Source organism: Erythrolamprus reginae, chromosome 9, assembly GCF_031021105.1.
Source record: "Erythrolamprus reginae isolate rEryReg1 chromosome 9, rEryReg1.hap1, whole genome shotgun sequence".
Taxonomy (NCBI): Eukaryota; Metazoa; Chordata; class Lepidosauria; order Squamata; family Dipsadidae; genus Erythrolamprus; species Erythrolamprus reginae.
In genome coordinates, this window is record NC_091958.1 from 43068067 (window position 1) to 43084222 (window position 16156).

The window sequence follows — 16156 nt, forward strand, 5'->3', positions numbered from 1 at the left end:
TAAGAACCTTAAACCATTTCAAGTACCAATTAAAGGTAAAGGTTTCCTTCGCACATATGTGCTAGTCGTTCCCAGCTCTAGGGGGCGGTGCTCATCTCATGAGCTGGGGTGGCACAGCAAGTAGAGTGCTGTACTGCAGGGCCACTGAAGCTGACTGTAGATCTGTAGGTCAGTGGTTCAAATCTCATCGCCGGCTCCAGGTTGACTCAGCCTTCCATCCTTCCGAGGTGGGTAAAATGAGGACCCGGATTGTGGGGGCATAGGCTGGCTCTGTTAAAAAGTGCTATTGCTAACATGTTGTAAGCAGCCCTGAGTCTAAGGAAAAGGGTAGCATAAAAATTGAATCAATCAATCAATCACCATTTCTGTTGTGTTTGGGCTTGGGCCAGCCGTTGCTCCCACAGATGGGAGAGATGCGGCACAAAGTGAGTGCGAAAGCCTGGCTGACAGCCAGGAAGACATGGCAGACAGCCATGAGGATGAGGCCACTGGTTCAGAGGAGTTGGCAGACAGCACGCAGGACCCAGCAGACAGCCCAGGGGATTTGGCATGCAGTCACTCAGACAGTCTATCTTCCTTGGATTCCTCTGCAAACCAATTCATAGACATGCGTAGCCGAAGAGCTATGCAAAGGAGGGCTCAATTAAAGGACTATTATCAGTGATCAGAGTAGCACCTGGGCTGGGTGTGGTTCTTATATTGAGGGCTGGGTGTGGTTCCCTTAATGAGGGCTAGAGGTATAAAAGGGAACAGAGGCACAAGGCAAACTGTGGCTGTTTATCTGTGTTACTTTGTGGTTCCTGCTCTGAAGTTTCTGTTCCGTGCCTTTGGATTTCAACCCAGCCTTTTCTGGCACGTGGGAGGTGAAATCTCTGGGACTTGCTGTTTGCTCGCAAGTCTCCAAGATTCAAAGGACTCCTGAAACGTTTCTGCTCCATGCAGATTGTCTTTGTTTGCTTTTTCCTGTGTTTTGTATTTGGGCTGATTTACGCCTTGCACTATCGTTTATTATTGACACTAAGGACTGTTTTTGTTAACCCTCTTTTGTTTGTTTAATACATGTTTGCTGATTAGAAGAGCACGTGTGTGTTTGATTTCTTTTCCTTGGACTGTTACTAATCGCCTGAGCTCAGTCAGGCAGAACAATTTCTAAGTCAAAGAGCACTGTCCAAAGACATCTTCGTGGTGATGTGAACAGTTTGTTCACAACAAAGAGAAGGACAAAGAAGGCAGATACCTTGACTTTTCGGGCAGAGAGGTGATGGACCAAGGTTCGCACCCGCTCGACTTCAGCAGATGGTTCTTCAGGTTCAGACTGGGGGTCCCTGCTCTTGGTTTGGAAGTAGTGCAGATGCTCCCACTTGGCCTTAACCAAGTTCAGTAACTCCCTGCTCAGTTCTTCATTCTTAGAGACCTAACAAATGAGAGAGTGGATAAATACAGTCACTGATGGGCTCCTATGGGTATGGTCAAGTACGCAGAATCGGTAGAAAAATTATGATTTTTTTTTCCTTCTGGGCTCTGGGTATGGTTGCCGATCAGTTTCCGGTCACAATTCAAAGTGTTGGTTATGACCTATAAAGGCCTTCATGGCACCGGGCCAGGTTATCTCCAGGACCACCTTCTGCCGCACGAATCCCAGCGACCAATTAGGTCCCACAGAGTTGGCCTTCTCCGGGTCCAGTCAACTAAACAATGTTGTTTGGCGGGACCCAGGGGAAGAGCCTTCTCTGTGGTGGCCCTGGCCCTCTGGAACCAACTCCCCCCAGAGATTAGAATAGCCCCCACCCTTCTTGCCTTTCGCAAGCTTCTTAAAACCCACCTCTGTCGTCAGGCATGGGGGAATTAAGATATTCTTTCCCCCTAGGCTTCCACAATTTATGTATGATACGTTTGTATGTATGATTGGTTTTAAAATAAGGGTTTTTAGCTTCTTTAGTATTGGATTGTCGCATGTTGTTTTTACCACTGTTGTTAGCCGCCCCGAGTCTACGGAGAGGGGCGGCATACAAATCCAATAAAATGAAATGAAATGAAATGAAGAAAGATACAACTCAGTTCTGACAGTTTGTATGAGAGGGTGAAGACAGCTCCTCCCTAATACCGGTAACTCTCATGGTATATGCTTTATGTAGGTGTTGGCTAGCTTCAGTTTGGCACGATTCTGTCTATAGATGAAGAACAATAACCTGCTTGGAAGAAACATACACGTCTTTCTTGGGTTTTGGAACCTGATAGTTGCCTAGTGTCTGAAGCAGGTGAAGGATTACTCATGAGCCATTCATACTTCCTGTTCATGCTCCTTGCCCAACACAAGGTAGTTGCTCTTCAAAGCAAGGCACTCATTCCCCAGCTCCTTGTGGTCATTCTCCAAGGTGTGCAGGCGTTCCTGCAAAGCATCACGTTCCCCAGCGGTCCTCTCATCACGGAGCTCAGTCTCCAGAATACGATTCTCCAAGTCCAAGATCTGAGAAAGTAAATCCAGAGAGAGAGAAATGTAGGCTGAAAAATAAGCCTGGATCAAGAATGGGAATAGGAAAGTAGAACACATTTTAAATCCAACATTTCCCATGGAGCAACTGGATCATAGAGGGAGAAATGTGTTAAGTGGACACAGAAGTCAGCTGGAAATGGGGCGAGGGAATCAAGTGTCAATTTATAAAGGTGCAATAATTACCATATTTTTCAGAATATAAGACACAACTTTTTCCTCCCTAAAAGAGGCTGATAATTTGGGTGTGTCTTAAACTCTGAATGTAGCCTCTTTCTTTTCAGCCCCAGCTCTTACCTTGCAGGCTCTTTCACTGTTTCTCTCTGAAAAGAATGTTTTCCAAGCCCTAAGTCTTTGCAGGTTTTTTTTTCATTGTTCTAACTTGCTTCGAATAAGTTTCTTTCCAGACCTAACCAGGTGCTAACTATGTTCCCAGCTCTTACCAGTTTGCAAGCATTTTCATTGTTACTCTCTGAAAAGAATGTTTTCCAAGCCCTAAGTCTTTGCAGGGTTTTTTTCATTGCTCTAACTTGCTTCGAATAAGTTTCTTTCCAGACCTAACCAGGTGCTAACAATGTTCCCAACTCTTACCAGCTTGCAAGCACTTTCATTGTTACTCTCTGCGAATAATGTTCTCCAAGCCCTAAGTTTTTGCAGGGTTTTTTTTCATTGCTCTAACTTGCTTCGAATAAGTTTCTTTCCAGACCTAACCAGGTGTTAACAATGTTCCCAGCTCTTACCAGTTTGCAAGCACTTTCATTGTTACTCTCTGCGAATAATATTTTCCAAGCCCTAAATCTTTGCAGGGTTTTTTGCATTGCTCTATTTGCTCTGAATGTTTCTTTCCAGGTGCTAATGATGTTCTCAGCTCTTACTGACTTGCAAGCTCTTTCATTGTTTCTCTCTCCGAATAAAGTTTTTTTGAAGCCCTAATCAGGGGATAAAATAATGTGCTGCCTAAGGACGCTAGTCAGATGAATACCTGGTAAGCAGATTATTTTCCCTATTTTCTTCCCCAAAAACTAAGACGCGTCTTATACTCTGAAAAATATGGTTAAGTCTGCTACGAAAGATGATATACCTGATTCTTCAGTTCAAAGTTCTCAGCTTCATGTTGTTCTCTCTTTTTATTAGTTTCGATCTGGAAATCGACAAAGTCTTTGGAAATCTATGAAAACAGATACATCAAGTTTACTTTGTACACCTGGGGATAAAAAGCAGCAAAGATTTGTCCCATATATCTCCATTTATTTATTTATTTATTTGTTTGTTTGTTTATTTATTTATTTATTTTGTCCAATACACAGTACATATTGAAGAGGATAGACATTAAGTATTATATATAAAGAAAAGATATAAAGGTAGAGGAGAAGATATATGAAAGGAAGAAAAGATATATGATATATGAGATAAGGAGAGACAATTGGACAGGGGACGAAAGGCAGGCTAGTGCACTTATGTACGCCCCTTACTGACCTCTTAGGAACCTGGAGAGGTCAATCGTGGAGAGTCTAAGGGAGAAAATGTTGGGGGTTACGGGTTGACACTACTGAGTCCGGTAATGAGTTCCACGCTTCGACAACTCGATTGCTAAAGTCATATTTTTTACAGTCAAGCTTGGAGCGATTAATACTAAGTTTGAATTTGTTGCGTGCTCTTGTGTTGTTGCGGTTGAAGCTGAAGTAGTCATTGACAGGCAGGACGTTGCAGCATATGATTTTGTGGGCAATACTTAGATTGTGTTTTAGGCTTAACCCCCATAATCCCTTGCGGAGTGGAGTCTGGGCAATGGAATGAAGCTGGATGTTTCCTGCCTGGATGCCTTTCCTGTCACCAATGTGAAGTTATATTCGGCAGATATATTCTCATCGAGCCCAGAGAGAGGAACATTGGTCTCTACCTGGGATAGAACTCACAACCTCATGATTATGAGGTGAGAGCTCCATCTCTAGGCCACCACCATCATTCAAATTCATCCCCTACGTTGCTCCCTTAAAACCAGAACGCTTGTTGTACATAGCCCTAGAAAAAGTTGAATGTGATCTTCTGCAAAGATCAAAAATATTAAAAGGAACATGAGAAAATATTATTTTTACTGAAAGAGTGGTAGATCCTTGGAACAAACTTCCAGCAGACGTGGTTGATAAATCCACAGTAACTGAATTTAAACATGCCTGGGATAAACATATATCCATCCTAAGATAAAATACAGAAAATAGTATAAGGGCAGACTAGATGGACCATGAGGTCTTTTTCTGCCGTCAATCTTCTATGTTTCTATGTTTCTATACAGAAAATAGTGTAAGGGCAGACTAGATGGATCATGAGGTCTTTTTCTGCCGTCAATCTTCTATGTTTCTATACAGGAAATAGTATAAGGGCAGACTAGATGGAACATGAGGTCTTTTTCTGCCGTCAATCTTCTATGTTTCTATGTTTCTATACAGAAAATAGTATAAGGGCAGACTAGATGGATCATGAGGTCTTTTTCTGCCGTCAATCTTCTATGTTTCTATGTTTCTATACAGAAAATAGTATAAGGGCAGACTAGATGGACCATGAGGTCTTTTTCTGCCGTCAATCTTCTATGTTTCTATGTTTCTATACAGAAAATAGTGTAAGGGCAGACTAGATGGACCATTAGGTCTTTTTCTGCCGTCAATCTTCTATGTTTCTATACAGGAAATAGTATAAGGGCAGACTAGATGGAACATGAGGTCTTTTTCTGCCGTCAATCTTCTATGTTTCTATGTTTCTATACAGAAAATAGTATAAGGGCAGACTAGATGGATCATGAGGTCTTTTTCTGCCGTCAATCTTCTATGTTTCTATGTTTCTATACAGGAAATAGTATAAGGGCAGACTAGATGGATCATGAGGTCTTTTTCTGCCGTCAATCTTCTATGTTTCTATGTTTCTATACAGAAAATAGTATAAGGGCAGACTAGATGGATCATGAGGTCTTTTTCTGCCGTCAATCTTCTATGTTTCTATGTTTCTATACAGGAAATAGTATAAGGGCAGACTAGATGGATCATGAGGTCTTTTTCTGCCGTCAATCTTCTATGTTTCTATGTTTCTATACAGAAAATAGTATAAGGGCAGACTAGATGGATCATGAGGTCTTTTTCTGCCGTCAATCTTCTATGTTTCTATGTTTCTATACAGAAAATAGTATAAGGGCAGACTAGATGGAACATGAGGTCTTTTTCTGCCGTCAATCTTCTATGTTTCTATGTTTCTATACAGGAAATAGTATAAGGGCAGACTAGATGGATCATGAGGTCTTTTTCTGCCGTCAATCTTCTATGTTTCTATGTTTTTATACAGGAAATAGTATAAGGGCAGACTAGATGGACCATGAGGTCTTTTTCTGCCGTCAATCTTCTATGTTTCTATGCATGACGGACTTTTTTAGTATTTTGTCAGAGTGTGCATAGCGTGACTACTATTTTGAGACAACCCAGGAGCAAAATAGGTTTGACTTACAAACAGTGGTCTATGTAACTTACATTTTTTTTAATTTTTATTTTGTCAAGTACGTATTGGTATTGGTAGTATACAAAGAAATAACATTCTTTATATACACGATATTGGTACTAATAAGAGAGAAACATAGGGCAGGGGTGGTAGGCACGTTGGCCTAATATTGAAGGACCAAGTGCCTTGGACCAAGGAGGAAAGGACCAAATGCTTCTTGCTTCTCTCCGGGGCAGCAACAGAGCCTCAAATTTGTCCTGCTGTTACCTTGAGCTTCTCCTCTTCACTGTGGATCAACCTGGAGGACAGATCCGCCTTGGAGATTGCCAACTGTCCCAGCCTCTCCTGCAGTTCTCCCAGCTTGCTGTATAGCCTTTCGTTTCGATCTTGCAGCTGAACCTGAGTGAGGGGAAAGGGAGATTCGGTGGAATTTTAAAATTAAGGGAGACTAGGATGGTCCCATTTCGGCCTTATTAGGCCTCATCAGCTAGCCACACCCTTTCTTTACTGGGATTCGATCTGGTGAACTCTGCATTGTAAAGCAGAGAGCTAACAGTTAGAGCTATCAGATCTGAATCCTTCCAGCTCTGTACCAGGGAGGGGCTATATGTTTTTCTTATGTCGGATCACCCTGGTATATTTAAGGAACGTCACAGCTCCTTTTTGCCTCTAGGCCCGACCCAGGACCACTACAAGGCAGTTAATATATTTATAGCCGACAACTATATTCTGTATGTGTTAAATGTTTTTTTAGCTGGAATTTTAAAATTAAGGGAGACTAGGATGGTCCCATTTCGGCCTTATTAGGCCTCATCAGCTAGCTACACACACACACACACACACACACACACACACACAGTAAAATACATGATGAAGGTTATAGAGGAGATACTCATAGTAAAATATATCTAGGAAAGAATAGAAAAGAAGATATAGTAATAGAACATATCAATGAAAGAATAGAAGAAGAGATATAGGAATAGAAGAAAGGTATAGGAGATATAGGAGAGCAATAGGACAGGGGACGGAAGGCACTCTAGTGCACTTGTACTCGCCCCTTACTGACCTCTTAGGAATCTGGATAGGTCAACTGTGGATAATCTAAGGGTAAAGTGTTGGGGGTTTGGGGATGGAAACTTGTCCTTTTTTGTTTTTCCTCCAGAGAGATTTTTTTCTTGTTTGTAATTTTCTTATTGAGATGGGGAGGTTATTTTTTTTGTTTCTGGTACATGTTAGAGGTACATGAAGTCTGATGATAATTTTCATTTTGAGTAGGAATGTGTTGTAGAAGTCATCAGTAGTGTAGCATTCAGAGAATAGAGTTTTCCAGTTTAATGTTGAGAAGTGGGCTTCAATGAGTTCGCAGTTCGTTTTTTTGAAATTGAATTTAGGTGTTGTATTATTTTGGTGGATCATGGTATGGCTTAGGTTGAGACTGAAGTTTATCATGCTGTGGTCGCTATTGGAAAATGGTTCTGTTATTTGTAAGCCATATATTGCACTTTTGCTGTTGCAGAAGATGAGATCCAGACAGTTATCAAGTCTGGTATTGTTAGTTACTAGTTGGTCGAGTCCCAGATAGAAGTCTTGTAGAAGACTTAATAATACATTTTATTTACGGTCAAAGACCATCAATATAATATTAATAATAATTAAAGGGAAAAAGAACAGGAAACAGGACTTTTGGCTGAGCAACCAAGATTGACCCATCGTAACTATACAAGAGATGTACATATTTCGCTATGAAGGCACACATTTGCGACGAATCCCCGCTGCTGCCACGCAGAATCTGGCCACCTGTGCCATAATCCTGGCCTGCTCATCCCCAAACAGCCACTGGAAATAGGCAACGTCCGAGAGGCCAGGATATCCCGCAATAAGTGGTAAAATATGCTTTCTCCTAATGTCAGAGTAGAAGGAGCATCTCAGGAGCATGTGTCCCTCAGTCTCCACCTTTCCTGAGCCACAAGTCTACGGAGAGGGGCAGCATACAAATCTAATAAATAATAATAATAATAATAATAAAATCTTTCAGTGGCTGGAGTTCCCTTGTACTTGCCGTACAAAACGGCAGATGGAAGCGCACGGTGCCTTGGAGAAGACTTTAATTCTGGCAACTTGATACAATCAGATCAAGGGAGGTAGTTACTTGTTTAATTAATTAAATAATAATAATAATAATAATAATAATAATAATAATAATAATAACAACAATTTATTAGATTTGTATGCCACCCCTCTCCGAAGACTCGGGGCAGCTCACAACAATTATAAACAATGTACAAATCCAATATTTAAAAAAACAATTTAAAAAACCCTTATAATAAAATAATCACACAACCCAATCAAACCATACATAAAGCAGTAGTTAGGGCGGCAAAGGTGAGTTTTCAACAACTTGCGAAAGGCGAGGAGGGTGAGGGCAGTTCTGATCTCCGGGGAGAGTTGGTTCCAGAGGGCCGGGGCCACCACAGAGAAGGCTCTTCCCCTGGGCCCCGCCAGACAACATTGCTTAGTTGATGGAACCCGGAGAAGGCCAATTCTGTGGGACCTAATTGGCCACTGAGATTCATGCAGCAGAAGACGGTCCTGGAGGTATTCTGGTTCGATGCCATGTAGGGCTTCATAGGTCATAACCAACACTTTGAATTGTGACCGGAAACTGATCGGCAGCCAGTGCAGGCCACGGAGTGTTGATGAGACATGGACGTTTGTTTGCTTGTTTGTTGGATTTCTATGCAGCTTACAACATATAAAAACCGTAAGTTCGGATAAATTAGATCCAATGAAATTAAAATTACATAAACTATCTAAAATCCCTAGTTATATTAAAATCAATCACACCCATTCATACAGCAACCATACGATCATTCATGGGCCAGGGTCTAAGGTCTAATCAGTCCCAGCCTGGTGGCATAAATGAGTCTAATACCATTCTATAAAGCCTTAGTAAAACCACATCTAGAGTACTGCATCCAGCTTTGGTTCCCACACGATAACAAAAGATGGGTGGATGGACGGACAGAAAGAATATAGAGAGAGAGAGAAAGGAAAGAAGGAATGAGAGATGATCATAGAGATGATAGATAGATGATAGAAAGAAAGAGAAAGAAAGGAAAGAAGGAAGGATGAATAGATAGATAGATAGATAGATAGATAGATAGATAACTAGATAGATAGATAGATAGATAGATAGATAGATAGATAGATAGATAGATAGATAGATAGATAGATAGATGATGATGGATGGACGGATAATATATATAGAGAGAAGGGAAAGGAGCAACATGATAAATGAGAGAGGGAGAGAGATGATAGACAGACACAAAGACAGAGGATAGATAGTTCCCCCCCTCCCCAAATGGTGCAGAATTATTTTGAAGGTGATAGATAGCTCCAATAGCTGCCGTAGCCTTTTGGAAATGGGAGTTTAAAGGTGTAAAACCGTTCTGACTTTTTCCTTCCTGGACCTTGGTTATTATAATACCAATATAATAGGACAGGAAAGCATTTATTTGAACCCTTTACTTTTTTTTCCTGTTCATCTACTTACATTTTCATTGGTGAGGGACTGAATTTGCTCCAGGAAAGTGCCGAGGTCACTGTACTCGGACCCTTTGGCCATGGAGTCCCAAGCAGTGAGGCTGAAGTGTTGCCTGCAAGGGAGTAAAATCCAGGAAGAAGCCCAAGAAGATTGACCGAATGGCAAGGAAGGAAGTTTTCCCTTGTTCTGATGGGTGAAGGCAGGGTTGCTATCAACTCCAGTTGCTAACAGGCGTGGCTCACAGCTTCATAAGAAGGTGAAGAAAAATGACCAAACAATACAACCAGTTCAAGGGGAAGTTCTAACTCACCTCGTTGCCGGTTCGCTTCCTCCCACGCTGTGTGGGTAAGCCTCGTGGGCGCATGCAAAAAATCCAACTTTTTTTTTAAAAAAAAATGCCTGGTGACCGCAGGAAATTCAGCTTCAGGGCATATCTATCTATCCTATCTATCTATCTATCCTATCTATCCTATCTATCTATCTATCTATCTATCTATCTATCTATCTATCTATCTATCCTATCTATCTATCTATCTATCTATCTATCCTATCTATCTATCTATCTATCTATCTATCCTATCTATCTTTCTATCTATCTATCCTATCTATCTATCTATCTATCTATCTATCCTATCTATCTATCTATCTATCCTATCTATCTATCTATCTATCCTATCTATCTATCTATCTATCTATCCTATCTATCTATCTATCTATCCTATCTATCTATCTATCCTATCTATCTATCTATCTATCTATCCTATCTATCTATCTATCTATCTAGACTATCTATCTATCTATCTATCTATCCTATCTATCTATCTATCCTATCTATCTATCTATCTATCCTATCTATCTATCTATCCTATCTATCTATCTATCTATCTATCTATCTATCTATCCTATCTATCTATCTATCCTATCTATCTATCTATCTATCCTATCTATCTATCTATCTATCTATCTATCTATCTATCTATCCTCTCTATCTATCTATCCTCTCTATCTATCTATCTATCTATCCTATCTATCTATCCTATCTATCTATCTATCTATCTATCCTATCTATCTATCTATCTATCTATCCTATCTATCTATCTATCTATCTATCTATCCTATCTATCTATCTATCTATCTATCTATCTATCTATCTAATCTATCCTATCTATCTATCTATCCTATCTATCTATCTATCTATCTATCCTATCTATCTATCTATCTATCCTATCTATCTATCTATCTATCCTATCTATCTATCTATCTATCTATCTATCTATCTATCTATCCTATCTATCCTATCTATCTATCTATCTATCTATCTATCTATCTATCTATCTATCTATCTATCTAGTTATCTATCTTATCTAGAAGAAAAATTCAGAAAAAAATCCCCCCCCCCTAAAATAATCACATACATCCAAAACTGAAAATAAGATTGACAGTTCTGTGTTAGCAAAAACTTCAGAAGAGAAGAATTTAGGGATAGTGATTTCTGACAGTCTCAAAATGGGTGAGCAGTGCAGTCAGGCGGTAGGGAAAGCAAGTAGAATGCTTGGCTGCATAGCTAGAGGTATAACAAGCAGGAAGAGGGAGATTGTGATCCCGCTATATAGAGTGCTGGTGAGACCCCATTTGGAATACAGTGATCCCCCGCTCGTTGCGAGGGTTCCGTTCCAGGACCCCCCGCAACGAGCGGGTTTTCGCGAAGTAGCGCTGCGGAAGTAAAAACACCATCTGCGCATGTGCAGATGATGTTTTTAACTTCCGCAGCGCTAGCGAGGAGCCGAAGATTGGGGGCGGCGGGGCTGTTTTAAAACGTCGTCGCCGACATGGGGGGCTCGCTAGCACCCCCCGAACCCCCAACCCAGGTTTGGGGGGGTGCTAGCGAGCCCCCCATGTCGGCGGGGACCTTTTAAAACACCCGCGCGGCTTTCCAATGAGTCCCGAAGACACGTTTGTCTTCGGGACTCATTGGAAAGCTCCGATCGTTTTAAAACAGTTGCGCCGTTCTCCGCTGACTCCTAAAGCGGGGTGCGAAATGACTTGGAGGAATGGGAAGCTGAAACCGGCCGATTTGGACTTCCCATTCCTCCAAGTCACTTCGCCGCTCGTGTCCTGGCTAAACCGGGCAGCAGGAGACAGGCTTTGAGTTTTGGCTGCGGGGCGAGGGAGTTAGGAAAGTCCTACTTCTCCCCCCGCAGCCAAAAACTCAAAGCCTGTCTCCTGCTGCCCGGTTTAGCCAGGACACGAGCGGCGAAATGACTTGGAGGAATGTGAAGCTGAAACCGGCCGGTTTCAGCTTCCCATTCCTCCAAGTCATTTCGCACCCCGCTTTAGGGCGACAGGCGGTGGGCTGGGAGCCGCAGGCGAAAGGAGCTCGGGCATTGTTCTCCGGACCCCGCCCGCGGCCCTTTCCCTCTCCAGGCTGCGGGCGGGGTCCGGAGAACAATGCCCGAGCTCCTTTCGCCTGCGGCTCCCAGCCCACCGCCTGTCGCCCGGTTTAGCCAGGACACGAGCGGCGAAATGACTTGGAGGAATGTGAAGCTGAAACCGGCCGGTTTCAGCTTCCCATTCCTCCAAGTCATTTCGCACCCCGCTTTAGGGCGACAGGCGGTGGGCTGGGAGCTGCGGGCGAAAGGAGCTCGGGCATTGTTCTCCGGACCCCGCCCGCGGCCCTTTCCCTCTCCAGGCTGCGGGCGGGGTCCAGAGAACAATGCCCGAGCTCCTTTCGCCTGCGGCTCCCAGCCCACCGCCTGTCGCCCTAAAGCGGGGTGCGAAATGACTTGGAGGAATGGGAAGCTGAAACCGGCCGGTTTCAGCTTCACATTCCTCCAAGTCATTTCACCGCTCGTGTCCTGGCTAAACCGGGCAGCAGGAGACAGGCGGTGGTCCGGGGGGCGCTGGCTCTCGGCGCTTTCGAGCTGAGTCCGGGAGCGAATTCGCTCCCGGACTCAGCTCAAAAGCGCCGATAGCAAGCGGCAAGGAACGGCTTGTCCACGCCGTTCATTCTCGCCGCTTTCGAGCTGAGTCCGGGAGCGAATTCGCTCCCGGACTCAGCTCGAAAGCGCCGAGAACGAACGGCAAGGAACGGCTTGTCCACGCCGTTCATTCTCGCCGCTTTCGAGCTGAGTCCGGGAGCAAATTCGCTCCCGGACTCAGCTCGAAAGCGCCGAGAACGAACGGCAAGGAACGGCTTGTCCACGCCGTTCATTCTCGCCGCTTCCGAGCTGAGTCCGGGAGCGAATTCGCTCCCGGACTCAGCTCGAAAGCGGCGAGAATGAATGGCGTGGGCGGGCGGCAGCGAGGAGTTTGCGTGGGCGGTGGGGAAACTCCTCGCTGACGCCAGCAAGAGGGGGAAGACTCAGGGAAGCCGCCCAGCAGCTGATCTCCCGGTTGCCATCTACGCATGCGTGCCCACGGGCACGCATGCGTAGATGGTATTTTGACTTCCGGGTTGAAAAATAGCGAAGTACCCTGTTCGCAATGGTTGGGGACGCAATAAACGGGGGATCACTGTACTGTGTTCAGTTCTGGAGACCTCACCTACAAAAAGATATTGACAAAATTGAATGGGTCCAAAGACAGGCTAAAAAAATGGTGAAAGGTCTTAAGCATAAAACTTATCAGGAAAGACTGAATGAACTCAATCTGTATAGTCTGGAGGACAGAAGGGGAAGGGGGCACATGATCGAAACATTTAAATATGTTAAAGGGTTAAATAAGGTTCAGGAGGGAAGTGTTTTTAATAGGAAAGTGAACACAAGAACAAGGGGACACAATCTGAGGTTAGTTGGGGGAAAGATCAGAAGCAACGTGAGAAAATATTATTTTTACTGAAAGAGTAGTAGATCCTTGGAACAAACTTCCAGCAGACGTGGTTGGTAAATCCACAGGAACTGAATTTAAACATGCTTGGGATAAACATATATCCATCCTAAGATAAAATACAGGAAATAGTATAAGGGCAGACTAGATGGACCAGGAGGTCTTTTTCTGCCGTCAATCTTCTATGTTTCTATGTTTCTATGTTTGTTTGTCTTCCTCCCTCTCATTATTAGTAGTCTGCCTGCCTCCCTCCCTCCCTTCTTCCAATCATTATTAGTTTCCTTCCTTCCTTCTTCTCTCCCTCTTTCTCATCATTATTAGTATCATCCCCACCACACCTTTTTCCCAAGCAAAGAGACAGATTTGCTGATGAGACAAATGTGTTTGTTCCTCTTTAAGTTTGTTTTCAAACATTTTTTTCCCGACCATAGATTTCCTTTTTCATCCCCTTTTGACTACAAAGTCCCACAACCCTTTTCTCTGCTTTGCAGTTGCTCCGTTCATTTTGTTTCTGGTTATTGAGGGGGGAAAGTGTGCTTTCAAAAATGGATTGGTACCTTCTTATTTCTGGATTTTGTTTTTTAATCAGCAGAAAGAGACTGAACAGCGAGGTTATTTTATCCATTTTCATGTCACTTTTATTTTCAGACCCCTTAGATGAACCCTTCAATTTTCTTTGACTCTCAACAATTATACTGTTTGGTTCCAAATCTAGTTATTTCTCTAACACGGTCCCACAGACCTTTGAATAGTATTAATTAGTAAGGCGGACAATGTAATTATAAATCAGCCCTGAATTATTTCTGTGTAATACAGTGGTGAAAGCAATTATATCTACGGCCACACTGTCTTACAACAGAAGGATCAACGCTGGGTTAAATCCAATAAAATTGGGATGGTGGTAAAATTACTGCACCAAAACTAAGCAAATCGCTACATGTTCTCTTTGATTTGGTTGCATGACCATTTGAACAATTCCATAATAAAAAATGTCAGTCAGATCAAATGGAAAGATGAGCAAATGAGAAGCATGTCTAAGTAATATTCATGGTGGCTGATTTAATTCAAGTTGGGGTCCTGAGAGTTTCGGTGGTGCAGTGGTTAGAGTGCAGTACTGCAAGCTACTTCTGCTGATCACCAGCTGCCAGCAGTTTGTCAGATCGAATATCAGTAGGCTCAAGGTTAACTCGGCCTTCCATCCTTCCAAGATTAGTAAAATGAGGACCCAGATTGTCAGGGACAATATTCTTACTCTCTGTAAATCGCTTAGAGAGGGCTGTAAAGCACTGTGAAGCGGTATAAGAACCTAAGAAGAGCCCTGCTGAATCAGGCCAAAGCCCATCGAGTCCAGCATTCTGTGTCACACAGTGGCCCACCAATTGTACATGGGGATCTTGAGCAGAAGGAGAAGGCAAGACCCTCCCTTTCCCTTGACCCCCAACAAATGGGACCCAAGGGAATCCTGCCTGCGTCGACCAACATAGAGGTGGCACATGGACCTCCGTTTCAATAACCACCAATACACTTGGCATCCATGAATCTGTCTAATCCTGCCTTGAAGCTATCCAGGCTGACAGCTGTCACAACCTCTTCTGGAAGGGAATTCCATAAACCAATGACCCACTGGGTGAAGAAATATTTCCCTTTATTTGTCCTCACTTTCTTACCTATGAGCTTTAGGGAGGGCCCCCTCATCCTAGTATTGTGTGATAGAGAAAAGAATTTTTCTCTATCCGCCTTTTCTATCCCATGCATGATTTTATACACTTCGATCAAGTCACCCCTTAAATGCCGTCTTTCAAGGCTGAAGAGACCAAGGCATTGCAACCTGGTTTCATAAGGAAGGTGCTCTTATGACTTAGACTTATCTAAGTCTAAAATGCTATTGTTAAATGCTATAATGGAGATGCTCAGATTCTAGATCAATGGTTCTCAACCTGGGGGTCAGGACTCTTTTGCAGGTCGAATGACCGCTTCACAGGGGGCATCTAACACTATAGGAAAAGACAAATTTCCCATGGTGTTAGGAACTAAAGCTTCTATTCTGGCACCTTGGAACATATTTTTACAATCTGACCAATCAGGCGTTTACAGTGGTGTCCCTCTGACCTTCCTGCCAATCAGCTTAAAGCTCTGTTGGGAGAATTGGTGCAAGACTTATGGTTGGGGTCACCACAACTTGAGGAACTGTATTAAAGAGTTGCGGCATTAGAAACCATTGTAGATGAATGTGGAAAATGAATGGCGTATGGTCCAAGAACCTCAACACCTTTGGATGGTCAACGAACTGCTGTAAGTCAAGGACTACATTTATCACCCAAGAATCTGCTACTAGGATCAAAGAGATACTAAAATGTCTAGATTCTAAGAATCTATATATATATATGGTCTCTGGGTGGCTGTGCCATAAAGTTGAGGTCACCGGACAAATATGTAGACCGGGAGAATAGCTGCATTTGATTTATGTTTGACGCTTAATAAAATATCAATTAGATGGATTCATATGATGGTTCTTCTTGTCTTCAAGATCTCCTTGAGAGGTTGATCACCAACTCTTATGACACCTCCAAGTTGTTTTCTTGGCAGCAGAATCTTTGGACATTGAAGGATGTTTTATGCTACCTGGTCTAGAAAACAGTCCCCGGATGCCCTAGGTTTGGGTGTTCAATATTGAGAGCTTTAAGACTTGTGGACTTCAACTCCCAGAATTCCCCTGGGAAATGCCAGGAGCTGAGGTCCATATGTCTTGAAATTGCTAAAATGAACACCCTTGACTTAACTAGTCCTTCATCCAGTATGAATCCATTTTCTCCCTG

General features: G+C 43.0%; 1 protein-coding gene across 1 annotated transcript in view; it reads right to left on the reverse strand.

Moving 5' to 3' along the window:
• Positions 1-9722, reverse strand: part of CCDC78 (coiled-coil domain containing 78) — a 30535-nt gene extending 20813 nt beyond the window's left edge. The window contains exons 1-5 of the mRNA XM_070760987.1: positions 9525-9722; positions 6239-6370; positions 3573-3659; positions 2288-2467; positions 1238-1414 (exon numbers count right to left, since the gene is read on the reverse strand). Coding sequence (XP_070617088.1) covers positions 1238-1414; positions 2288-2467; positions 3573-3659; positions 6239-6370; positions 9525-9596 — 648 coding nt within the window. The 5' untranslated portion in view covers positions 9597-9722. The remainder of the gene's footprint in view (positions 1-1237; positions 1415-2287; positions 2468-3572; positions 3660-6238; positions 6371-9524) is intronic.
• Positions 9723-16156: the final 6434 nt, after the last annotated feature.